The 24,894-nt window shown below is 40.6% G+C and overlaps 2 protein-coding genes across 2 annotated transcripts; both read left to right on the plus strand.

Moving 5' to 3' along the window:
• The first annotated feature begins 4,709 nt into the window (after positions 1–4,709).
• Positions 4,710–16,816, plus strand: LOC134307399 (dynein axonemal heavy chain 8-like). Its single transcript, XM_062990463.1, has 23 exons — positions 4,710–4,746; positions 6,187–6,317; positions 6,401–6,535; positions 8,022–8,106; positions 8,484–8,635; positions 8,725–8,914; positions 9,489–9,652; positions 10,167–10,343; positions 10,465–10,578; positions 11,423–11,530; positions 11,631–11,732; positions 11,811–11,957; positions 12,044–12,241; positions 13,229–13,305; positions 14,068–14,167; positions 14,254–14,373; positions 14,696–14,831; positions 14,912–15,096; positions 15,205–15,285; positions 15,930–16,046; positions 16,123–16,242; positions 16,319–16,454; positions 16,543–16,816. The coding sequence occupies exons 2-23, from the start codon at positions 6,189–6,191 to the stop codon at positions 16,680–16,682; spliced, it is 2,913 nt and encodes a 970-aa protein (XP_062846533.1). The 5' UTR covers positions 4,710–4,746; positions 6,187–6,188; the 3' UTR covers positions 16,683–16,816.
• A 1,035-nt stretch (positions 16,817–17,851) lies between these two features.
• LOC134307398 (dynein axonemal heavy chain 8-like) lies at positions 17,852–24,801 on the plus strand. Its single transcript, XM_062990462.1, has 11 exons — positions 17,852–18,153; positions 18,872–19,044; positions 19,650–19,776; positions 20,098–20,333; positions 20,424–20,528; positions 21,387–21,500; positions 22,453–22,515; positions 23,135–23,235; positions 23,394–23,531; positions 23,618–23,858; positions 24,540–24,801. The coding sequence occupies exons 1-11, from the start codon at positions 18,018–18,020 to the stop codon at positions 24,741–24,743; spliced, it is 1,638 nt and encodes a 545-aa protein (XP_062846532.1). The 5' UTR covers positions 17,852–18,017; the 3' UTR covers positions 24,744–24,801.
• The last annotated feature ends 93 nt before the right edge of the window (positions 24,802–24,894 follow it).

Here is a 24,894-nt window from a genome sequence, read left to right on the forward strand (position 1 = left end):
CTGCTGTGTGTAAAATCTCATCACAAACACGATTCCAACAACCAGCGTTCATCTCACACCAGCTTTATTAGATGGAGAAGAAGGGAAAGGGAAGAGAAGGAAGCAGCCGGTCGGAGATATTCACGTCCTCAGCTAGATCCACGTCTCGTTTCAGAACCTGGGTGAGGAGCGGGCGTCACGTCTTCGGCTTTTCTAGCCACGGAGCCACTGTTCTGCCCCCAAGAGGAAATGATTTCATCCTCCAGATCTAAGAGTTCCACAGGGTAGAACCATGATGAGCAGGTACATCAAGTATACGACGGTGCTGAGGTAACCGATGATGCTCTGTATGGGGTGGTGAAGACAGAATCCTGGTACTGGGGGAGCCCAACATTTAAGATCAGGCTCAGCTCACAAAGTCCCAGAATTCCTTCAGAAATCCAACACTTGAGGTGTTGAAGCCAGAATCCTGGTACTGGAGGAGCCCAACATCTAAGATGATCAAGCTCAGCTCACAAAGTCCCAGAATTCATTCTGAAATTCAACACCACCACCATGAGCAACCAACAGTTCTCAGAAGCACCAGGAACCACAGACTCTGGTATCATGAGGACTTCTGGTACCAAGATGGAACCTAAGTCTGTGGAACAGCGATCGTATCCTGCACAGAGTAGTTTAAGACGACAGCAAAGACTGGAACGTTAAGAGTTCCCGACCCTAAGAGCACCGGAGAACATTCCGGTACGGTGGAGCTCTCAACCAGCTCCGCCCACTCTGATGAGTGGGATTTCGTTATGAAAATCCTCGTGTCCTGTGTTAGTTTCATTAAAGCTAATGCTCTTAACTACAGGCAGTTTCAAGAATTCTTGTCTGAGCTGAAGATGTGCTTTACTGAGATCCGCTGGATGAGTCGGGGCGAGTTTTGAAATGTTTTAACGACCTGCTCCCGGAGATCAACGCATCAAAACTCAAACACATTGTTTAATTTTTATGCTTCTCTTTCCATTGTGAGCTCCCCGATCTCAATAAAACATGCACTCAAAGTAACTACCGTTTTCGGGAGCATCTGCATCTGTGTGCAGACTTTTTCGAAGTTGAAACACCTTAAATCTCCAACCGGATGCAGTCAGACTGCTAAATTGCTCCACCCCTCATGTACTGTCTATTCACCAGTTACCTTAAACACCTGTGACCTGGTGCTGCCTTTTTCTGCTGATATAGTTCGAATCATGCACTTTGGATCCACATCAAGCTGCTGTAGTTTCTGTGCAATACTTGATTGTAAATGTAAATATTTAAAATTCCTATCTTAGTTATTTCTTCTAGTCTTTTTAAGTCCTAAGTTTTATTTTTACTTAACTTGGTTTTCTTGCTATTTATATTTTATATATTATTATGTTTACACGCGCCGAGACCTGAGTAACTGCATTTCGTTCTAATCATGTACATGGTTTTGAATGACAATAAAGCTGAGTCTGAGTCAGATCCAGACTCACTGATCAACATTTATTAGCTATTATGACTGGCAGTAACAAATATGGAACCTGACGCTTACTCTCGTCAGGCAAAAGCAGGCTCACAGTTCACACTGATTTTTTTAAGGAAACACTGTATGAGGAAGGATAATGGAAATTATTAAAATAAATAAAAATTTCTGCATTATCATTATGAACTACAATTATACAAAGCACAGACAATACATCCAGTATACATAGAAAATAGCTTTTTTGGGTGTGTTTACTATTTCACCTGCGGTCCGGCCCCCCGAAACACTGAAGAACAGTAATCTGGCCCTTCGATTAAAAAGTTTGAGGACCCCTGGAAAACAGCAACAGAGAGAGGAACATGCAGAAGAAAGATACAGATAAGTTGGACCTTGACATGGAAACGACTGGCAACCCCTGATTAAGTCACTTTAAATTCAAGCTTCCATCCTTGTGGTGTTTCTTGCTGCTTTGACATCTTATTTAAACAATAAAAACTAAACATTTTAGAGCAAAAGTTCCTGCAATGAAAGACACAAGCAGCAAGAATCTGATCAGGTCTGACCTGCCTAGCTGTGCTCATTCAATCTGATAATGCAGGAAAACCCGAGCAAACCTGTATAATATATTAAACACAAAACACATATACATTTATATTTAAATAATGAGAAATCATGTGTTATATACTCACAGTGCTCACAGTCCCAGCAAAGCTCAGGGTTCAGAGTGCTGGATCAGCTTTACACTGAACTACACGGTCTTGCCTGAAAACAGGCGTTTCCACAATCTTCACCCTACCCGTATTCAGACAAACCCGCCCTTGTGCAAATATCACTTTCTTCCGCGTGGTATGAAAATCCGCCCAATAGAAACCTGGCTTTAGGTAATGAGCCAACCATACCTGTCAAGTCTCCCGTTTTGTCCGGGAAACTACCGTATTTTACCCGTCTTTCCTGCCGTCCTCCCGTATTAGTATTTTCCCGTAAATTTCCCGTATTATATTATAATTTTCAAAAACATTCCTGTGCCTCTCCAAACTGAAATGTCACTAACCTCGCGAGAACTGCCACCCAGGCTGCTGCAAGCGGCAGTTCTCGCGAGGTTAGTGCGGACAGCGGGAACAAACCTGGAACAGGGAGAGATGGATGGATGCAAGGAGAGTGAGGGCATTCCTGCCAAAAAAGTAAAGACTGCATGTAAATATCTAGAGAAATAGGACATCGAATTTACCTTTCTAAAGAGCAGAAGAAAATAAAACGTGTTTCACTTTAAGACAAGCAATGTGTATATATGCTGAAAATATGTAAAATAAATAAATGTGCTTCAATTCCCTTTTGTGTTTTCATTTAGGCTGTATTATAAGAATTACAGTACATATGTAGGAATGTCCACAGCATTTCAGTGTCAACAAAGGTAGGCCTATCAGATTCTGATCATCTAATTGTAGTTTGTGGTTCACAGGTGGTTATTTTAGATTTCTTGTAAACCTGTTTTAAAATGTAAGGGATACTGAACCTCGGTTGGGCTGGTGGGACGGCTCGAAGCGTGCGGTGGAAAATTTCCCTTATTTTTAAATCCAAAACTTGACAGGTATGGTAGGGGCATCAGTTAACACATGGACTTTGTATCTCAAAACCTTGACCTGAGATAATATTGAAGTCGGTTTTTTTTTCACTTTAACCAGAACAGATAACTCTAAAAACAGATAAAGGTCAATTCTGTTGCAATTAAAAATAGAAAAAATTCAACCTAGTGTAAATAACCACACACCATGTGTGCATTTTGTCTGTCAGCTCTTAAATCTGTATTTTATTCATTTATTTATTTATTTATTTCATTTTTAATGTTTCTTCTTAGTTGTCGTTTCTTTCTGTTCTTTGCTACCCTTGTCTTGTACTGCTATAACAACTTAATTTTCCTAGGAGGATCAATAAAGTCTTATCTTGTCTTAATATTTTAAAGTCAGACGCTCTGTTGGCACGGTGGTAAATCACACCATCCCGCAACTGCTGAAATATGGGGTTAAAATCCCTGTGGTGCTATCAGCCAGTCTGGCATCTATACAGCCACAATTGGCTATGTCTGAGGGCTGGGGTATGCCAAACATCCTACCCATTGGAAGGTGCACGTGTCAGTGCCATATCCTTGTACTGGTGTTGCAACACAAAGTTAAAGCAGGTAAAGCAGGAAAAGGTTGTCAAAATGTGTTGGGTTTACTGACACTACCCTATTAACAACCTAAATACCAAGAAGTAAGAAGTCATATTTAAACATACTGCTATAATTTTTCTCTTTTAGGCAGGGGAAAGAGCGCCCATTGATATAGAATGTAACCAAGCTTTTTTGGCATAAAAAAATGCCTGTATATATGCCTTAAAAGGTCAAAAAAAAGTTTTCCCTGCACATTGGTTTTAGAAGTTGAAAGGAAATTGATGATTGATTTAGACCACATGTTTAAGCCTGGTAAAAAAAAAAAAGCCAGATGTAGTATGCATAGGGGACAGTTCCCTCTGGACACTCAGGCTTTCTCCCACTTGTTCTCCAAAACATGTTACTAGGTGGATTGGCTGCCCTAACGTGGCCCTAGGTGTGTGAACGAGTGAATATAAAAGTGTGTAAAAGAGCCTTGTGATGGATTGGCACTCTGCCTAGGGTCAGTGACAGTGGGGACAGTGGTAGCCTAATGGGTAGGGCTCTTGGCTATCAACCGAAAGGTTGAAAGTTTGAATCCCAGCTCGGCCATGCAGCCACTGTTGGGCCCTTGAGCAAGCTTCAGGGGGGCCGTACACTGGCTGACCCTGCACAAACAAGCTGGGATGCGCGAAGAAAGAATTTAATTGTACTGTACATATGAATATGTATAAATGACTAATAAAGTTTCGCATTTTAGTGTGTATTCCAGTCATACCTTACACAGAATTAAGAAAAGAATGTAACTTTTATTTCTGTTATGTTAATTTATCAATCTTTACATTTCTGCATATGTGTCCAGGTTATTATTAATGAGCGACCTATCATAATCGTTTTAATGATTTTGTAAGTGCATTCTGGTTTCATACCAAACAGCTGCGTTATCTCATACAGGTTTAATATATAGGATGCCTAACGAGTGCACAATAACATGGTATCTATGGTGTTTTTACACACTAGTTAGTACAGCAGTGTGCGGTTTGGGACGCGACCATTCCTTCGCGCCCTTTCTTCTCACGAGACTCGACGGTTAAAATTCAAATGTATACACAAAGAAATAACGGTTTTCTGCCAGAGGGAGCTTCTCTTATCGGTAATTTTCTATCCAAACATTTATAACTTTTATATTTGAAATCGAAATGAAACTGAAATATTAGCCAAAAATTCGAGGGAAATTCATTTTTAAAACGTTATTTTGAAAGGTAAAGTTAAGGTAAGTCCGTTAAAAGGTAAGCTAACGTTAATGACAGTTACTACTGAATCGACCCTGGCTCTGAGCTAGTTAGTAAGTCCTGTTTAATATTCATTTAGATAAATTATTACTTAGACCGTTCGGTATTTATTTTCATTTCATGATTTTGCAATGAACCCGTTTTATACCGGTTAACGGTTTCAAATGATTTACAAATGATTATTTTTGGTGAGTCGGTTCGTTTTAGTCAATGTGTAAATGAATCGATTCCTCTATGAATTCTCGGTGCAGGTCCTACTGAATCGATTCTTTTACTTACTGATTCCTTCAGAACGAATTTAAATCTATTTATTTATTAGGATTTTAACACACTTTGGTTACATTCATCAGGGGTTTTGGCAGCGGCCGACCGGGGGGGGGGGGGGGGGGGGGCGTGGCACTACGAGATTATTACTATGAGTCGGTGGCACAGGAGACTGACGGAAGATGTTCCAGGCATCCGCGATTGAGCCGTGGCTCACTGAGGGGAAGGGGGGGCGCGGCGGCAGCCGCTGCGCGTGGCACCTGTGCCCGAGTCGGCGCTCCAACGAGGGGAGGGGGCGTGGCAGAAACAGCGCTTGTCACACGCGTTTGCTCCGCGCTTACGCGCTCCAACAAGGGGAGGGGGGCGTGGCGTGACAGAAACGGTACTCACTCGTTACACAAGGACAATTTTGTTTCTCCAGTTAACTTGGCACGTCTTTGTACTGTGGGAGGAAACCAGTGTTCCCGGAGGAAACCCACATGGACATGCAAGAGAACATGCAAACTCCACACAAAAAGGACCTGGGTATCGAAAAATCTGTTATGTAACTAACTACAGTGCACGGGTGCGCAGCAGATCGAGTAGATGTGGCCTAGCAACATGAACTCCGAGGGTCTGGATTCGAATCGCCCCTCCGGCTGCTGACTATGAGAAATTTTGCACGTTCTCCCCAAGTCCACATGGTTTTCTACTGTGTACTGTGGTTTGATAGCACCATCCAAAACATGCAGAAGGTGGAATGGCTAATCTAAACTGTACAGTACACACACATTCTAAATTGGGGAGGTTGGGCATTTGTCTGTGTACTATTAAGTAGGGAGGGTCGCCTCAGGAAGAGCATCCAGATCCATTGTGGTGACACATAAATACAGTAGTACAAAACAAAAAACATTAAAAAAACACTGACGATCCTTTAAAGTTCATGTCACATCAGTGTTTGTCCTGTTACAGGAAGTGATGTGACTGATTCATTTTATATGGCAGCTTTAAATATCACATAAATTTATATGGATTTAATGCACTTGTGCTTTTGATAGACATGAGTGGAGCTTCGCAGGCAGAAATGGGGGACACGAACCCATCAGAGTCTGTAAAGCGAAGGCCAGGCAGGTCTCACCAGTCTGCTTTGAGCATGCAGGCCATTCACAAATCCACAATGGAGAAACAGGTGAGATGAATTTACATTAAACCATAATGAAAGACCTGTTCTGTAGACGTGAAGCTGACCAGCAGGACTTTGTTAACCTGTAGGCCAGATACAGACAGGAGAGGGAGGTGAGGAAGGCTAGTCTGACGCCAGCACACCAGTACATGTTCGAAGTCCTGGCTGTTGTGCTTGGCCTGGAAGTTTCAGCGGTGGAAGATTTTATTCTTGATGCCCCATCAGTAAGTTTTACAGCAGATTTATAGGGCTGGGCGATTTTGCAAAAAAAAAAAAAAAAAAAAATAATCCCGATTATTTTAAAATTATACCCGATTGTCGATTACGATTTCCATTTTTTTTTGTTCTTGAATAATGCAATTAAAATAAGACTCAAATTTATTTTTTTGCATTGTAATTAAAGGCTGCAGAAGTGCAAAAATAGTAACAGCACCACCTATAATAATCCTTTTATAACAATAACGATATCACAATAATTAAAACAAAATAGATCTAAATGATCTATATCCTTATCTATCTATATCTAAGAATAGCTCACAAACAACTTTTATTTTAAATGATGTTCAGCAGAACCTCCTTACATTAGGAAAAAAACTACAAAAAGTTCTTTACAGGTTTCTTTACAGGAACACGAGCCTGTACTGTGCTGTTTCCACCACTGAGTGAGTCTGTATCAGTATCTACACTGGGGGGGGGGGGGGGGGGGGCATCAAGTGATCACTCAACTCAGCTTTGATTTTGTCCTCTTGTGATTTGGGGGGTGGATACAACATTTTAAACATGTAAGGATGTGTAATGTGTCATTTTAGTCCCATAAAACCTTCAAACTGTGTTAACCACTATTATGTGTCGTAGAATGATTCGATTCCATTGAACGGCCCTTTAAGCCAAAATAAAGGAACCGATTCACGCATTTGGGAGTCATTACATACATACGGCTCTTTAAAAGGAACCGAGACAAAAGATCCGACTCCCCATCGCAGAATTCACTGCAGCAGTTTCCCAGACGCGATTTCTTTACTCAGTAACGGATGTGATTTAAAATGTAGTGAATTACAATTCTTAGTACAAAACTTACTTAAGTAAAAGTAAAATGACAGGCTGTAAAATCTACTTTAAAAAGTACAAGTACACAAAAAGACCGACTCAATTACAGTAACGCGAGTAAATGTAACTCGTTACTTTCCAGCCAATCCTGATCGCGCTCATCGGCTCCGTATTTTGATTCAGTTCAGCGGTGTTTGATTCAGTGACTCTGAATGAAACTCTTTTGTTTGTGTCTCGTTTTGCCGATCGTGTTTGCGCTCCTTATTTCTGAATCTAACCGTTAGCGTGTATAATCCTTGTTATCTTCCGTTTACTGTTTTGGTTTTCGCTGGTTTTGGACTGCAACTGATTTTGTACCCTGTTTTTATATGAAACTTTCCCTGATTTATATTTCTGCTTCGTGACATGTTGGTATTTTCATTAAAATATAAAGTATGTAAACAATCGCGATTGAAAACGTTCATGCGAATTAACCGAATTAATCGTGAAAATCGCCCAGCCCTAATTTATACAGTGAAAGCAACAGAGGTGGACAAAATAACGGAAACAAACTACAATTAAATGTATTGCTTAGCCAAACAGTGATGCATTACTCAGTTTCTTTCACTTATTTTGCATTTAAAATGCACCACATAACCAGGCCTTTCTGTCTTTTTTAAATAGTTAGCACCGTTTGATGATTTCTTTGCCAAAGGAGGGTCAGAAGTTATTTCATTTGCATACCAGGAATCAGAGGTTCCAGGAGTAGGTGAGGACATGAAGAGCTGAACGTCTTTATGTTGCTTTTTATCTGTATTAACAGAACATATGAAAGAATATCCACAAATCAGCTATATTGTTATAACAACAGCATAGTCGTGTCATGCACAGTAATAAACAGCATGTATGTTCTGCTCCCTACGTCTCTTAAACATTGTGTATTAATTCATTTATTTACATACATTTATGTTTTATTATTGACAGGGTGTTGCTGTTATGTATTGATTCAATATTTGTTAAGGAAGCATATTATTATTATTTAAACAGGATTTGGCCAATTAAGGACATTCACTATAATCTTACACAAAGGTAATTTCTGCTACTGAACACTCTCTTTTCTCATCCTGTTCATATTAAATGCTGTAGAATGTGGTCGCACTTTTCCTGGCGTGTCGAAGGGAACCAAAATGATGCGACTGTTCCTGGCCGATATGTCCGACACATGCTTTGAAGGACTTTGTTTGTTTTTTCTGAGAATTAACACGGATGTTGCACTCAACCCAGCGAACATCCACAAGGTGACAAACTGCACTTAGTTAGCACATTGTTATTATTTCTGCAGTGAGCTGTGCTCATTTCAGAGATGCCTGGTCTGTTTTTATTGTAGGAGATTTATCTATCCATGCTCAGCGCCACAGAGGGGATGCTGAAAGGAATAAGAGATTTGTTATCAAATGTGTACATACCAGCAGTTTGTACAACTGAGAACTGGGGGGCTTTAAACCAGTCTAAACATGGAGAGAAAATCAAGCAGAACTTTAAAGATGACCTGTTTCACTTCACGCACTTTCTGGATGGTAAGAGTATGTTTTAAAAATATGTGTTTTTATATCTTCTGTAATTCTAAAAAGGTTATAAACAGTGGTATGTAGGCTGGTTCTGATAAAGAATTAAAAGGCAAATAGAATCCTGACTGGTGTAATTTATGTTTAGATAATGTAAATTAACTGAGGTTATTTCTAGGTTTCTTTTTTTATTGTTTTTATGCATTTTCCCTTTTTCTCCCAACCTAGTCATATCCAGTTCTCTCGATTATATCGCCCCTCCACTGCTGCAGACCTGACCCTGTTTGAGGAGGGCAGTATCTAACACACGCCCCCTCTGACACGTGTGCAGTAGCCAAACGCTTCATCTGCATGAGTCGGGTTCTTTTTGATGTGCCTCTCTGTGACATGCTGTTCCTGGCAGGAAAAAAGAAGCGGTCAGTGACTGCACATGTGTCATAGGAAGCGCATGATAGTCTGTGCTTCAGCGTGGGAGTAGTTACAGTCGAGGAATCGGATACGACTAGATTGGGTGGAAAAGCAAAAGCCACCTGAGCCGTTTCACCCCCCCCGTGTTTAAGCTGGTCATGTATGATTCATTCTGCAGAGATGCAGCTGAGCATCGAGGGTACCGTTAAACTAACAAAAGCCTCAGAGATCGACTTCTCCAGACTTGTGACCTTTGAGAATGTAAAAGCGGCGGCTGAAGACGCGGACATGGTGCGCAGACTCGAGGAGATTTTAATGGGGTGGTACAAGCAGATCGAACAGGTGCGCGCCTTCACATAACAACAGTACAGTCATGTTACCTGTGTAAATTTGCCCTTACAGCACATGTACGACTTTTTAAAGTGTTTCAGTCACATTAGCTTTCAATTTACCATAAATGACCTGTTAAAATTTAAATCACGTCACATGGTTTCTTATCAACAAGGTGTTCATTTAATTAAAAACAGCTATCAAAATCACAGCAAACATGACAGAACAGGAACATGAAGATGTATACTATAGCTAGAGGTACAATAGCCCCGTCCAGGGTGTTTCTGTGTGCCTTGCGCCCATTGAGAGCTGGGATAGGCTCCAGCACCCCTTGCAAATAAGCAGCTTAGAAACTAGAGATATTCCCTACAGCTTTGGGTAATATTAATGTACCATACATGTTATTTATTAAGTTATTTTAGCACGTCTGACACACTGCCTTGCCACAAATCTATGGTCTTTGTACTGCCACTACATCCTGTCGTGCAGATTTAAAGGTGACCGTGTGAGACCTTTTGTGTTGTAGGTGCTGACAGAAAGGAATCAGATTCGTAGAGAAGATGATGCGTCGGGGCCTTTGACAGAACTCGAACACTGGAAAAGGATGTCTGCAAAGTTCAGCTCCATCATAGAACACATCAAAGGCTCAGAATGTAAAACTGTGGTGAACGTCCTTCATATAAACCGATCAAAGACCATAAAGGTACAAGACATCATAAAAAATATCTGTTTTTTAATGGTAATGTATAATGACGTACAGAGATAGGCATGACATCGTACACCACAGTTTATTGTGGCTCTAATAAAATGGTTTTGTTCTTCAGCTATGGCGGGAGCTAGATAACAGAATAACTGACTGTGCGAACGAGGCTAAGGACAACGTAAAATATCTCTCCAGCCTGGAGAAAATATGTCGGCCTCTTTATAACTCTGATCCAGTAAGTGTACTTTACTCCAACGTGCTCAGAATTAGTGGCTCACTAGGGTAAGTGAATAAAAGAAAATAAGAATTTAATCTTTGTGCTCCTAAGTATATGACCTATATGCACACCCATGAGCCAAAACATTAGGACTACCCGCCATATGTGCTGCCTAAACAGCTCTGACCTGCTCAGACATCTGAAAGAGTCCTGTGGTATCTTATAGCAGGACATTATCAGCTACTCCTTTAACTTCTGTATGTTCTGAGGTGGATCGTTCTCTTGGAGTTTGAGGGTGCCCCAGTTTGACTGCACCCCATGCACATAACCTGGTTAATACAGACATGGTTTAATGAGTTTGCTGAGGGGACTGAAGTGGCTCGCATAAAGCCCTGACCTTAGCACTACTGAACATGCTAGGAAGAAATCAGGATCATCCACACAAATTCCTATAGATATTTTAAGATGTTGTGGAAAGCCTTCCCAGAATTGAGTAGACTGTGACAGCCTCAGTTTGGGTGGGAACACTATACTTGCACCCATGGTTTTGGTATGGGATGTACTTGTTTTTCACCTCACCTATCATCTTCTCAGTACCATGTACAGGCCAACACTACTCTTGCCTCTATTTTTGTCTCCCTTATTTTTATTTTTTTTTAGATTAGAAATGTCTTTTGTATTTATTGTAGGACTTTTTGTTCTGTGTTGCACCCTGGTCCTGGAGGAACGTTGTTTCTTTTCAATATGTACTTCTCCCTCTAGCTCATGCTGTGTGTCCACATACTTTTGGCTAAATCGCTCTTCCCTAATACTATCACCGTTTATTAGGTTTGTATCACTTCTGTGTTTATATTATTTTTAGGTCACCATGGCTAAAAGTATCCGGACTCTCATCACCGCCATTTGCATGATACATGATGTGTCAAGATATTACAACACGTCTGAACGAATGTCTACACTTTTTATTAAAGTACGTGCATACTTGTATATTTGATCGGATTGTTTTAGTTACCTGGTGGTTTCATTTGATCACACAGAGAATCCGAAATACTGTGTATACATCATTACAGGTTACTAATCAGATGGTGACCGCCTGCAGAGCTTACCTTACTAATAATGGCACCTCAAGCATTTGGGATCAGGACACACACGATCTCATTAAGAAGATGCAGGTAGGGTGTGGTTTGTTTATTCGGCTCTCCTCGTTTTATATCCAGTTAAACGAATCGTCTGTTATCTTTTTTCAACAGGAGTGTATCTGCCTGTTTGAGGAGTATCGGTCATGCTTCCAAAGTACGAAGAAGCAGAGGCTCGAGACGCAGCCCGGGAAATCATTCGAGGTGTCGGAGATGTACATCTTCCGCAAGTTTGACGATTTCTGCAAGAGGCTCGAGAAGGTGACCAGCCATTTTCACATGACCACGACACCGAGCAGAGCCGTCCTGGTCCATCCCTGAATCCCTGAAGTGTTTTGTGTTTTTAGATAACTCAGATGATCACAGTGATAAAATCGTTCTCGGCCCTCGGCCAGTCAAGAATCGAAGGGCTCGAGACTCTAGCTGCAAAGTTTCAGAACATCTACATCAACATAAAAAAGAAGGAGTACGACATACTGGCTCAAAGAAGAGAGGTGTTTGAAGTGGACTTTACCGAGTTCATGTCACACATCAGTAACCTGGAGGTGAGTGGAGTGTTTGACTTAAGAAACATTAAACAGACTAAACTCATTAGTACTTTTTTTCCAGTGCCGTTGTTAGCAGTTAAAGTTGGAATGTCTACACTAAGACATCATTTGCTTTTTATAGCAGCGGTCCCAAACCTTTTTTGCACCATATACCGGTTTCATATAAGATATAATTTCACGGGCCAGCGGGCATAATAAAAACACAAAGTGCATAACAATACTACTCACCAATAATGGACACCCCCACCTAGGGGTGATAGGAGGCAATAACACCTGAAGTTTGTTCCTTATGTTCGGTCTAATCCGTAACTTTCACCACTGCAGAAAATCCCGCTTCACAAAGATAGGATGTTAGAAATGGACCCAGTGTTGTCATTGCCTTTGTAGCGATCTCTAATTATTTATTCTTTCTGTGCGGCCCGGTAATAAATGACCCGGCCTGTGGCCCAGTGGTTGGGCACCACTGTTCTACAGCATTACAGGTTGGATTTGGCCCGTTCCATTTCACAATTTTGGTATTTCTGATGTACTCACAGTTTAAAAAACTGTTAAATTTCCAAAATAATTTATGTCCGGAGATTCGGGCATTATCATTTTATTTTAGAATCACGTCTCGAGTTATTTTCGTAATATTACGATTATTTCTGTAGTAAGTTCTGGTATGTTCCCAGATTTTGTGCTCTTGTAGCGTTTACAGAAAAGCAGCCTGATATCCTAATGCTTTCAGCTTCATACTTATTTGTAGGTGTGCTGTTTTATGGATATGTGCCATCCTTCTCCCTCCAAACTGAATGTGCCAACCAAAGAGTTCTATTTGTTGTGTCTGATTAGAGTAGATTATCCTTTCATACGTCATTTATCATTATGATTAATATAATATAAACGTCTAACATAATTAAATCAGCTGCAGTTTGCACTCTTTTACATGTATACAATTACTTTTACATATATATACAATTAAACATATAATTTTTTTTTCTTCAGCACCAACTTCAAGATTTAATGAGAAAATGTTTCTCCAAGATTTTTTCATCTCAACAAGCCTTAAACCTCCTACAAAGGTGCTCTTTAACATACAGCTATTCAAATCCACATATTACAGTACAGACAGTGTATCGTATTGGGTTTATAATAGTTAAATCGGGGCTTCAAATGCTTTTGAATTTGCCTTCAACTGGTTAATTGTTTGAAAGTCTGATGAAAAGAATAGAGGAAGGACTGGATCAGAGATCTATACAATCAGGCATTGGCTGATATGATGTAAAAAGTCTTAACCGGTCTTTGTAAGTTTGTTTTATTCACACTGAGTATCAATAAAAAGGACTGACCATTATAGCAGTGGGTGACAGAAACACTCCAGACAGGATGACCAGTTCTCAATTCAGACACCCACATCAGAGAGACTGATTTAGCTGGAAATGTGTGTGAATAATTTGCCAGAAACCGGTCGCTGTAATAAGGCAGTATGACGTATAAAAAGTCACTAAAAACCCAGATGACATTATGGCAGGATAATTAAGTTACACTGGCAGTCTGGTACATCTGTTACTACAAAGTCCGGTTTAGCTCCTGCACGTCTTGCTGATCTCTTTAAGTATCATAGCTGATTTCTATCACTTTGTTCAGAACTATGTTATTGTTATTGTAATTATTATTCATGCAGAACTATTTAATGGTACAGTTTAAGGTGGCAAACAGACTGACAGCATATTTTTTCTGCACCTGGCCTTTACCAAAATGTAATATTTTGTGTTATCTAATATCAGCTAATGTTTGACAAAGCAGATCACGTTCAGTCGTTAATGAATGTGTTTGGTTTCTAGGTTTCAGAAACTGAACATGTCGTGTCTGCAGGCAGAAATCTCCACAACCCTCCACCTGATTCTGCAGCACTACGTCACAGAGATCGAAGCTGTAAACCAGGTCTCTGCTGGTCTAAAGATCTGAGGATCATTGTCACACTAAAAGAACAACAGAATTAACATTAACTCCTGTGTTTATATGTGTAGCACTATCAGACCTACAGAGAAGATCCTCCCATAGGCAGAAACATGCCTCCAGTGGCGGGCAGGATTGTCTGGGTCAGGCAGCTGTTCAGCAAAATACAGGAACCCATCAGTTACATTGAGGTGCACACAGACTTTATGAACGCTCCTTGTTTTTAAAGGAACATTTCATGTTGTGCTACACTGCTTTCATAAGCCTCCATGACTCACTGTTTCATTTATTTATACAATCACTATGATTTGTTGCTAGTGAAAGGTCGTGCAAAATAATCTAATGCTAATAATTCAGTATAATTAAAAGAAAATAGCTCAATCATTTAATAAGAATTGTTAGTAGAAGTCTCAGTAAATGTGTATTTGGAACAGTTCAGTTTCATGTAATAATTAAAAAACATTTTCACCATATACACCAAGTACTTACACATGCTGTATAAACAATATGCAGAAAAACTCAGAGGTCCTGTCCACATCTGAGGGGCAGGATGTTGTGCAGCTGTACAACAGGTCTGCAGCGGTGTTTGTGGAGTTTGAGATTCTTTACTATACAGCCTGGATGAACAGGTTCCCACAGTTGGAATATGGCAAGTATCTTAAGCGTTTCTTTTACATTTGAACCCTAAAGGAATGATGGAAAACACTCATGATTTTACCTCTTTTACAGCCCTGTATGAAACCCTGCTTGTTCGCGACCCAGAATCAAAGAAACTGCTGGTGAACAGTTCTACAATAAACGAGACATTACGAGAGATTAAATGCTTGATTAAACTGGAATTGAAGGTTCCTGAGAAGGCTCTGTATATGTTTAGGACAGAGAAACACCTAAAGACAACACAATTCAGATTAGAGGTGGGAAAAAATGAGCTTTCAGTTCATTCACTTTACAACAAACCTGCTAATCACAGTGAACTGTGTGTGTGTGTGTGTGTGTGTGTGTGTTTGGTTTGTGATGTGTAGACGTTTATCAGCAGTTATGAGGATACGCTTGAGGAAATTCCTGCTATGTTTTACAGTCTGATGATATCAAAAATAAAAAAGGTATGATATTCTTCTCACTGGCTTTTATATCTGATAAATTATTAAATAGAATATATCAACATGTAAATATGAATTAATGCCAGATCAGAGTTTTTCCAACCCTGGGTGGGTCGTGAATCAGACAAAGTGGGTCGCAGAGAAATGGAGGCTTTATATTACATCTTGTAAATCACAGTGAGACCAGATACAGTAAATAGCATTCTTTGTGTTGCCTGGGTTGTGTAAAAAATCATGGACAAAATGAATTTGGGTTGCTTAAAACCCTGGTCTAGATTAAGTGTCTTATCACAGTGTGCATCAGCTGGGTCTCCCTTAAATTTCTTCCATGGCTTGTTTCACACTGTAGGTCAGATTGCTTCAGAGTAAAGCAGAATACACAACAGCAGTAAGGGCCTGGGCTTGATTCCCCTAGGTCTAGGGTCCTTTCTGTGTGGGGTTTGCATGTTCTCCCTGTGTCCAAGGACATGCAGTCAGGTTAACTGGAGCTACTAATAATTGCCCTAATTGTGTGTGTGTGTCTGTCTGGGGTGTTTTCAGCATTTTGCCTGGTGAATCAGACCCACTGCAGCCCTGACCAGGATAAGGCAGTGGTAAAACAGAGAATGAATGAATATATTATCTAATGCAGATGCTCTGTGTACCAGGTGGACTCTGTGCTTCGTCAAGGCTTGGTGTTTCTCAGCTGGTCGTCTCTCATCCTGGACACATTTTTCAATGATCTTGATGCTGCCATGGCTGAGCTGCAGCATGTTCTAAAGAAGGTACATTCTGAGTGTGTATGTGAGAACAATAGTGACATGATTAACAGTATCTTCTAACTGCATGTAACATGTTCAGGTGACAGATCTTTGCGAGATTCGCATTGAAGGTGTTTTACACAACATCTCCGAGACTGTCCTCATCACCCTGCCAGAGGACAGAGCCTCATCTCTACAGGACCTGATTACCACCAACGAGGTAACGTCATGTTACCCCCAGCATTCGGGATGCTTAAGAATACTTTATGATGAAGTAACATTTAAATCTGATACAGGCTCAGACTAAGCTGTGGGCTCAGACTCTCAACCAAAAGAGCAGCCACGTAGAGGAGGCAGTGAAGGAACTGACTTTAATCTTCAGTGCTATTTATGAGCCAAAAGAAAGCAAAGACCCGGCTGAGAAACCTAAAGGTATTTTGATTAGATTGATCTGAACAGGCCTTGCAAACGTTTCTATATAAACAGAAGTAACGAAAATGATGCTGTTTTGTATTTGTAGGACACAAACGTGTTGCATTCTCAGAAGATCTGGGCTCATCAAACGATAAAGACAGGTTCAAGGCAGAAGCCCGTGAAGCTGATAAAGACGAAGACTTTAAAAACGTAAATGCTGGGTCCACTATTTGTCAGCTAAAATAAATACTTCACCTATAGTTAAGATTAATCTATAACTAAAATACTGCCTGTAAAACAAACTGATATATATATGTATATATGTATATAATATATATAGACCTTCTAGTTAGAGCTTCCCATGTTCTACATAAATCAAGGACGGTGTTAAATAAGTACAGGATTCCAATTTATCACATGGCTTCAGCTACCCATCTCCCTTTAAGACATATCCAATCATGCCACTGTAGATGCTTGCCTGCCTGGTAGCACCTCTGAGTTTCGAACCCCTGATCTCAGCAATAGTAGGCCAAAGTAAATGACCACTGCTCCACCTAATATTTGTTATACCAATGCACCAAGTGAAATGTTAACCACTAATACCCTGAAGCCACCGTATTACTGTCTCACACACAAAACCTTTAGCTGTAAATGATAAGCAACACAGTGATGTGCATCGTGTACTCATACTTCCCCGTGGAGCATCAGACACAACAGTAACACTTCTGCATCTCTTTCACTAGCAATCTGGTTTCTGCTTAGCAAACAGCATTCTCTTCTTATTATTATTTTTATTTTTATTATCACAAGTAGTTCACAGTTCCAACAAGGAGCTGGCAAATCTGATCCAACAGAGGTGCTAGCAAATCTGTAAGTGTGAAACTGTAATAAAAAGAAACATCTCCACCTGGAGCAAATGAAAGTTCAACCAGGCGCAGGTGACTGTCTGTTACACGGAAACAATGGCAACCATCTGCACCTCCATGCCTTCTCTCCCGACCAGATTTGGAAAGGCAGAAAGACATCATTCTGTAATCGAGCCACACCGTCAATCTCCACCTAGTTCTGTTTGGCCTTTATGATGTACAACATACCATGTATAAAACAAACAATAACAATTTTATGTTCATGTGATAAAGAGACCTAAAAACAATGTAATTACATTTAAATCATTTTTAGATTTAAATCATTAATGGCCCTGCTGTTTATTTTCCTGGTTATTTGTAGGAGTGCAGAGAACTGTGTGCTCACTTCAGCGCAAAACTTCTGGACGCTTTGGTGAAGGCCACATGTTTGTCTCTGGACACGTTAAAAAGAAGATTGTTTATTTCCAGGTGAGAATGAACATGTTTCACCATGTAAATAAATCATTAAAAAATACACAAAACATTTAAAGCGGTCATTTTTTCTTTCTAGCTCATCTGGCGGCCATTCCAGTGTCTCAGATGAGGTGATAACTTTAATAAAATCTGAGATCCACCTGACCATACCCAATGTGGTAAGTGTTTATATTACTAATGCTTTACTCTGTGCTGTTACTGAATCTTGGAACCATAAGCACATTGAGAGTTCTGTGTTCTGATGAAGGTGATGATACCGAGTCTTGATAAGATCCAGCAAGCAATCATTCACCTGGTGCATCTGGTGCTGGAGGTGAGCCGCGGCGTGGCATGCTGGAAACAGGATTGCCGCTCAGACGACGTCGGAAAGTCTGGATGTAAGAGGCGGCATTAACAATCATTAAGAATCTTCCACGGTTTCCCTTCAGCTTGATGCATTTGGAGTTTTTTTGTTTCCTGCAAAAAACAGAAAGACATATTCTGTACTGTAAAGTCCGGAAGCGTATTGCTGCCACACAGATGAAAAAAAATGTCAGTATGTTGTTATAAAGAGAATCAAATTTTACTTCATGAGTTTTGGTGTCACTGAGCAGCACAGATGATATTTTTATCACTATTTAAACACTGCGAAGGATTCTTAAATCTTAGTCTTTATATAGAGCCGTAAAAACCGCTCACATATCTTAGACATGCACTATTCCTAATGGAGAATCTTGATCGGCACAGCAAGCTACAAGGTTACAAGCTACAGCATCTTAAATGTCTTCAAGCTGGGTTCGGCTACGCAGCATTTAAGGAAATGAACTTTTCTCGTTATTACGACATACTGACGGCTTTTTTTTCATCTGTGTGGCAGCATGGGCACCAGGTGTAAACCAAAGTATAATGTACACGCCTTTGTTAATATGTTTTTAATTGGTTCTAATCGATTATAAAGGCTAACACAGCTTTTTAAAGCACTAAGGCTGTGAATGTTAAATAAAGATCGTGAAATAATTCCGATGAAACATTATTAACTTTTTCTCCTCGTTTTAACATTTGAAAGCATCCGACATTTTGAGTTTAAAAACGTTTAAATGGAAATTTCTTCTCTAGCTGGGCGGCTGAGGAACTTCTTCCAGAGTGTTTCTGAAAACAAGGATGTGTGCAAGCCTGTAGGACTTCTAATGTCAGGGGTGAACCTCCTGGGTAAACAGCCCGGAGATGTGCTCAGTCAGTTCAGAGCCTTCAAAGTAATCTGGGATCAGGACCGAGACGACCAAGTCAAGGTAGCTCAACACTCAACTCAACTTATTAATGTAAAACGGACAAAACTACTGGACTTGGATAAACAATTACAACATGTTAAATTTGTCACAGACATTGATTAGATCAAACCCAGGTCATCAGTCCATGTCACTGTGCAGCTCTCACTTTCTCAGCGGCACCGATGTGCCACCTGAATAGATCATGTTATGTTTACATTTTGTTAGGTGTAATACAGCGGTAATACAACAGTAATACTCAGGCGGCAGGTGTTTCCAAATATTGTGCCGGCCTCATGATTGAGGAGCCGACAAATCTGTGAATAAGAAACCATGATGAATGGAAACACTTCCTACTGGAGTGACGGGTGACTGCTGTTGATCTGCGCCTTCATGCCCCCTCTGTTAGCCATATTATAGCTCCCAGTAGATGGAATTGTTACAGATAGAATGTGATATTCTGCTGGAGTTTTTTACATTGTTAAGGAGGATTGAAAATAGTTTGTAAAGGGTGATTATAAGTGGAATAAACACCCAAATTTTGAAGAATCACATTTGAAAGACATCACTATAACAGTGTACATTTGTTTAATATGAAATCATAAACGCATGTTTGTGTTTTCTGTCAGGAATTCATCAGTAGCAACCCCGACCTATACCTGATAAAGGAGCAAATTTTACACTATGAAACGGTTGAACAGGAGATCGCGGACATCACGCCCATCGTCGTTTTAGGTGGAATGGAATTGTCAACAGGTAAAATAATACCAAATATTCACATTAGCTATTACAGTTGAGGTTTTTATGTGTTATGTGTGAAAAATGGCACATTAATGTCATCAAAGCTGCAGTGCATCACTGGTTTTGTTTAATATAATTATATTGCACTGTTAAATATTGAAAAAATAAGTGGATTGAAGTTAGGGTTGGGATGTGCCAGGTACGCCTATTCCACGTCTTCTGTGCATACGGCTGGTTCAGCTCAGACTCTGAAGTCATAACCTTAAATCCTACAGAATTTTACAGTGTTGCTTCATTTATTCACATGCTTGTTGTTTGTGTTGGTGATGTCTGTAGCTCCACTGAAGATGTCCCTGAGTGTGGAAGCGAAAGCCTGGAAACTGATGCTGTGCAAGTACGTACAAAAGGAATACAAGAAGAAGCTGATGGACATGATCGCTTTCATTAGTGAGCAGCAAAAAAACCTCTCACGCCCTATAGCTGACCTGGACGACGTGAGATTCGCTATGGAAGCCCTGTCCAATATCCGGGACTCAGAAATTATAATGGACATGACCATGGGGCCCATCGAGGTCCGACATAATGATAAGCCATATTTCTCATCCTAATCTTACTAATCTATGGTTTATTTTAGACATGAAATTGATTAGTGATGTTTTTAGGAAGCCTATTCTATACTAAACAAGTTTGAAGTGGAAGTGACGAAGGAGGAGGCCGAGGGTGTGGATACACTAAGATACTCTTTTGCTAAACTGCAGTCCAAAGAGGTGCGTTCCTCATTCTCAACTCAGATTCCACAGTGTCTGTCTTTATGAAAGATCCATCACAGATGATTCATGGCTGATTCTTCCTTCATTTAAACATTTATTCAATCATTTATCCATTCTGGTCAGGGTCACCGTGGCTCTGGAAAGCAGTGAAAACACTGCTGGTGATGCCCTAGGTCTAAGTAATGTGTTTAGTAGTGTGTTATTAACTGCAGTCCAGCTTATATGAAATATATACACCGATGAGGCGTAACATTATGACCACCTTCCTAATACTGTGTTGGTCCCCCTTTTGCTGCCAAAACAGCCCTGACCCGTCGACTCTGACACCTTTCTATCGGAACCGGCATGAACTTCTTCAGCAGTTTGAGCTACAGTAGCTCGTCTGTTGGATCGGACCACACGGGCCAGCCTTCACCCCCCACGTGCATCAATGACCCTGACGCCGGTTTACCACTGTTCCTGACCACTGCAGACCGGGAACACCCCCCACTAACAGGTGTTGTGATGAAGAGATAATCAGTGTTATTCACTTCACCTGATAGTGGTCATAATGTTATGCCTCGTCAGTGTATAGTTATACCCAGTAGTATAGTATTACCCAGGAAATACATCTAAACAGTGTGCCAGTGCATCACCAGGCATCCCTGACTACCTTACCCTCTCATTTACTTGCATGAGATATGTTTGTGGAAAACATACCAAACTCCTTATAGACCATTTAAAGCGTTGCTTTGAAATCGAGTCCTCTGTTCTTTCTAAAACCATGTTACATATTCTGGTGTTTTAATAAAACATGTGGGAGACGAAGGGACAGCATTTAGTCTAATGTGTTTTTTATATAAAACCCCTACACAGAGAGCAGTCCAGCATGAACTGGTCAGTGCGCAGCCCAAGTTGAAAGAGATTCTCCTGGAATCAGTCGCCACGTTTCAGAATGACTTGATGACTTTCGGCCAGAAGTATGAAACGGTGAGCAATCAACTCATTCCTGAGGGCCACACTGACACTTTTGTTTCAGACCCGAGTCCATCTAATTGTAAGGGTGCAGGGATTTAAGTGAGTTCGGGAATAGAATAATGCAATTGACTAAATAAATCATCTTGTTTTTTGTTTGAAGTAAACAGCAGACAATGAGACACTGACTAGCAGATAAACTGAAACACTTTCTTTAAGCATGATGTGCAAATAAAACAAGTACATATTTATTTAAGAACTATTTAAATGTATTTAAAAGTTAATTCTTGTGTATATAAGCAAGCAGCTTCAATTCCAAAGTAATTATACCTACACAATTAATCTATTAAAGGAGCAAATATAAGAATAATAAACATTATTAAGTGAATATGTTTTGTCACCATGATGTTTCTGCTTTTGTATTTGTCACTAGTTATTGTTAAAATAAAGACAAACTAAAGTTTAAACACCACCCGGCCATAATAAAAAAAATATCTGGACAAAAAAACAGACAGGTTAAATTAACTAGCCAAAGATCTGAACAAGCAGCAACTATGTACAGATAATTGTCTGGTTTGAGTTTTGTCCTTGTGTGGCATGTCATCTTTCTGGTTGTTTGCTGCTGATGGTTTTCTCACTTCCCCTGTCTGGTTCCTGCAGTGATCGTCTGAGTTACACTTGCTGGCGGAGCTGCCCAGACGTTTTTGTTTTGTTTGTTCTTGTGTCTGTCTCTGTGTTTTCAGTGTTTCTGCTCTCACATAAGCTTTTTTGTCCTCGAGTCACTTTAGGCTGTGGCTTTGGTATGGTTTTGTGAATTTAAAACTGAACCAGTGATATTAACCGACCAAAGTGTGTGAGAATCACATTAGATTAGAATAAATAGAAGAAAGCCGATCATAAGAATATTAATAATCTGTTGTATGACACTTAGCGATTCATATATGGTTCTTTGTCTGTCTGATATCAGGAAGGCCCGAATGTTTCAGGCATTTCACCTCAGGAGGCCAGCACCAGACTTCAAATCTTCCAGGTATGACAGATGCAGAATTCAAAATGCTTTTATTCATTATTCTTTCTATATAAATCTCTCACACCTCGGCTCGTTTATACTTATAAATATTATTCATGTGACATTAGGTGGTCCCAGACATGCACTCAAAAGCAAATGTATTATAACTGTTTCAAAAACTTACTGTAATCAATACTTAGGAATATAACTCAGGTGGGATTAAGCCAGATAGGGTCTCTCTCATAACTGATGCAATTACGACCTCTGCTGGCTAATTGATGGCACCTGCACAGAGATGGGAAAAGAGTGCTGTCAGGGTGTGTCTCTCCGTACACAGTGCTGATCCGCATTGCACTCGTCAAAGTGTAGGTGTTAAGATGCATACCGCTGCTGCCCGCTTGTCGGAGGGGGCGTGTGGTAGCTTCTTTCTCCTCAGTCAGAGCGGGGGTCAGCATTGGTGGAGAGGAAGCGTGACGCAATCGGGCAATCGTACGCGCTAAAAGGGGGAAAAAAGGGGGAAAATGCATAAACAAAATATTATAAATATAAATCAGCCAGACTAATGCCGACTGTACATCTAACCATTTTATATTAAATACAATTTTATTCCACCTTAAACGTGCTCTGATATTGATCTCAGACTGGGTTTGATGACCTGTGGAGGAAGTTCACCACATATTCTTCTGGAGAACAGTTGTTCGGCCTGCCCGTCACTGAATATGATGTTCTACAGAAAGCTCGGTAATTACAGTCTGTCACTGTCTGGTAAACACTCTCCAGAAACATGATGATGCTCACTGCTGATTGGCCTAAAACATGCATACAATTCTGTATTATTCCCGTGTCACTTTTCTATTCTATTATAATGGTGTTCCTCTCTCTTATGTTATTGAAACTAGGAAAGAGCTCGGGCTTCTTCAGAAGCTGTACGGCCTCTACGATGCGGTTATGAATAAGATCAGCGGCTATTACGAAATCCTCTGGACCGAAGTGGATATTGAAAAGATCAACACGGAGCTTTCAGAATTCCAAACCAGGTAACCGTCGCGACTCTTGCACAGTGTTACAGCAGCAGCTCCTCTCAGAAGTGTAAGAACTGCTGTGTGTTTTGAATTGTACTCAGATGCCGAAAGCTCCCCAAAGGACTGAGAGACTGGCAGGCGTTTTTAGATCTGAAGAAAAGGATCGATGACTTCAGCGAGTCGTGCCCTCTCCTGGAGATGATGGCTCACAGAGCGATGAAGCAGAGACACTGGGAACGCATCGCTGACCTGACGCAGCACAAGTTTCACGTGGATTCGGACACGTTCTGCCTTCAAAACATAATGGAGGCCCCACTGCTGAAACACAAAGAAGACATAGAGGTAATGCTACACTGAGGCTCTGTGTATATAGACACTGATCAGTCATAACATTATGACCGCCTTTCTGATATTGGCCCCCCTTCTGCTGCCCCATACACAACAACCCGTGATGCTCTGTGTATTCTGACACCTTTCTATCAGAACCAGCATGAACCTCTTCAGCAGTTTCAGCTACAGGAGCTCGTCTGTTGGATCCGACCACACGTGCATCAATGAGCCTTGGCCACCCATGACCCTGTCGCCGGTTTACCACTGTTCCTGACCACTGCAGAACGGGAACACCCCACAAGAGCTGCAGTTTTGGAGATGCTCTGACCCAGTTGTCTAGCCATCACAATTTGGCTTTTGTCAAATTCCCTCAGATCCTCACGCTCACGCCTTTTTTTTTTTATATATCAACTTTGAGGATAAAATGTTCACCTGCTGCCTAATACACCCCCCCCCCCCCCACTAACAGGTGCCATAATGAAGAGATAATCAGTGTTATTCTCTTCACCTGTCAGCGATCATAATGTTATGCCTGGTCAGTGTATGTAGATACTGGTGTCTTTTGCTCTTTAGATGACATACATTGTTTTGGGTTCATTTAAGCTATCCCTGTGCTAAAGTCATGCTTAGTCTAACCAGGGTTTGAAAGAGACTTGTGTTATAATGATGACCTTACTTTTCTCCTCACACTAGGACATCTGCATCTCAGCAGTAAAGGAGAAGGATATCGAGGCCAAGCTGGCACAGGTGGTTGATTTATGGTACAGTCAGTTGCTCACATTTATGGCTTTTAAAGGCAGAGGAGAGCTGATGCTTAAAGGAGCTGAGACGGCAGAAATCATCACTGCCATGGAGGACAGTCTGATGGTGCTTGGATCACTTCTAAGCAACAGGTAAGTTTCATCAGGTTCTGTTCATGTCTCACACACTGATGTTCTCATTAGAAATAACAGTCTAGACTAGCACTTTGTAGATTTTTTGGTATTGCTTTGACCATTGCTTTGATTAAGTTTAAATATAGAGACTATTCTCCTTTATACGGATGTAT

The sequence above is a fragment of the Trichomycterus rosablanca genome, unplaced genomic scaffold (genome assembly GCF_030014385.1).
Source record: "Trichomycterus rosablanca isolate fTriRos1 unplaced genomic scaffold, fTriRos1.hap1 scaffold_269, whole genome shotgun sequence".
NCBI lineage: Eukaryota > Metazoa > Chordata > Actinopteri > Siluriformes > Trichomycteridae > Trichomycterus > Trichomycterus rosablanca.

What these genes read in the sequence shown, in the direction of transcription:
- LOC134307399 (XM_062990463.1), top strand. Translation starts at nt 6,189, where the DNA reads ATGAGTGGAGCTTCGCAGGCAGAAATGGGGGACACGAACCCATCAGAG. An exon ending in TCTGCAAGAGGCTCGAGAAG is followed by an intron (nt 11,958 to 12,043) that starts GTGACCAGCCAT and finishes TTGTGTTTTTAG; the next exon opens with ATAACTCAGATGATCACAGT. An exon ending in AGATCGAAGCTGTAAACCAG is followed by an intron (nt 14,168 to 14,253) that starts GTCTCTGCTGGT and finishes TTATATGTGTAG; the next exon opens with CACTATCAGACCTACAGAGA.
- LOC134307398 (XM_062990462.1), top strand. Translation starts at nt 18,018, where the DNA reads ATGAAGGTGATGATACCGAGTCTTGATAAGATCCAGCAAGCAATCATT. An exon ending in CCAGACTTCAAATCTTCCAG is followed by an intron (nt 22,516 to 23,134) that starts GTATGACAGATG and finishes TATTGATCTCAG; the next exon opens with ACTGGGTTTGATGACCTGTG. An exon ending in GATGTTCTACAGAAAGCTCG is followed by an intron (nt 23,236 to 23,393) that starts GTAATTACAGTC and finishes TATTGAAACTAG; the next exon opens with GAAAGAGCTCGGGCTTCTTC.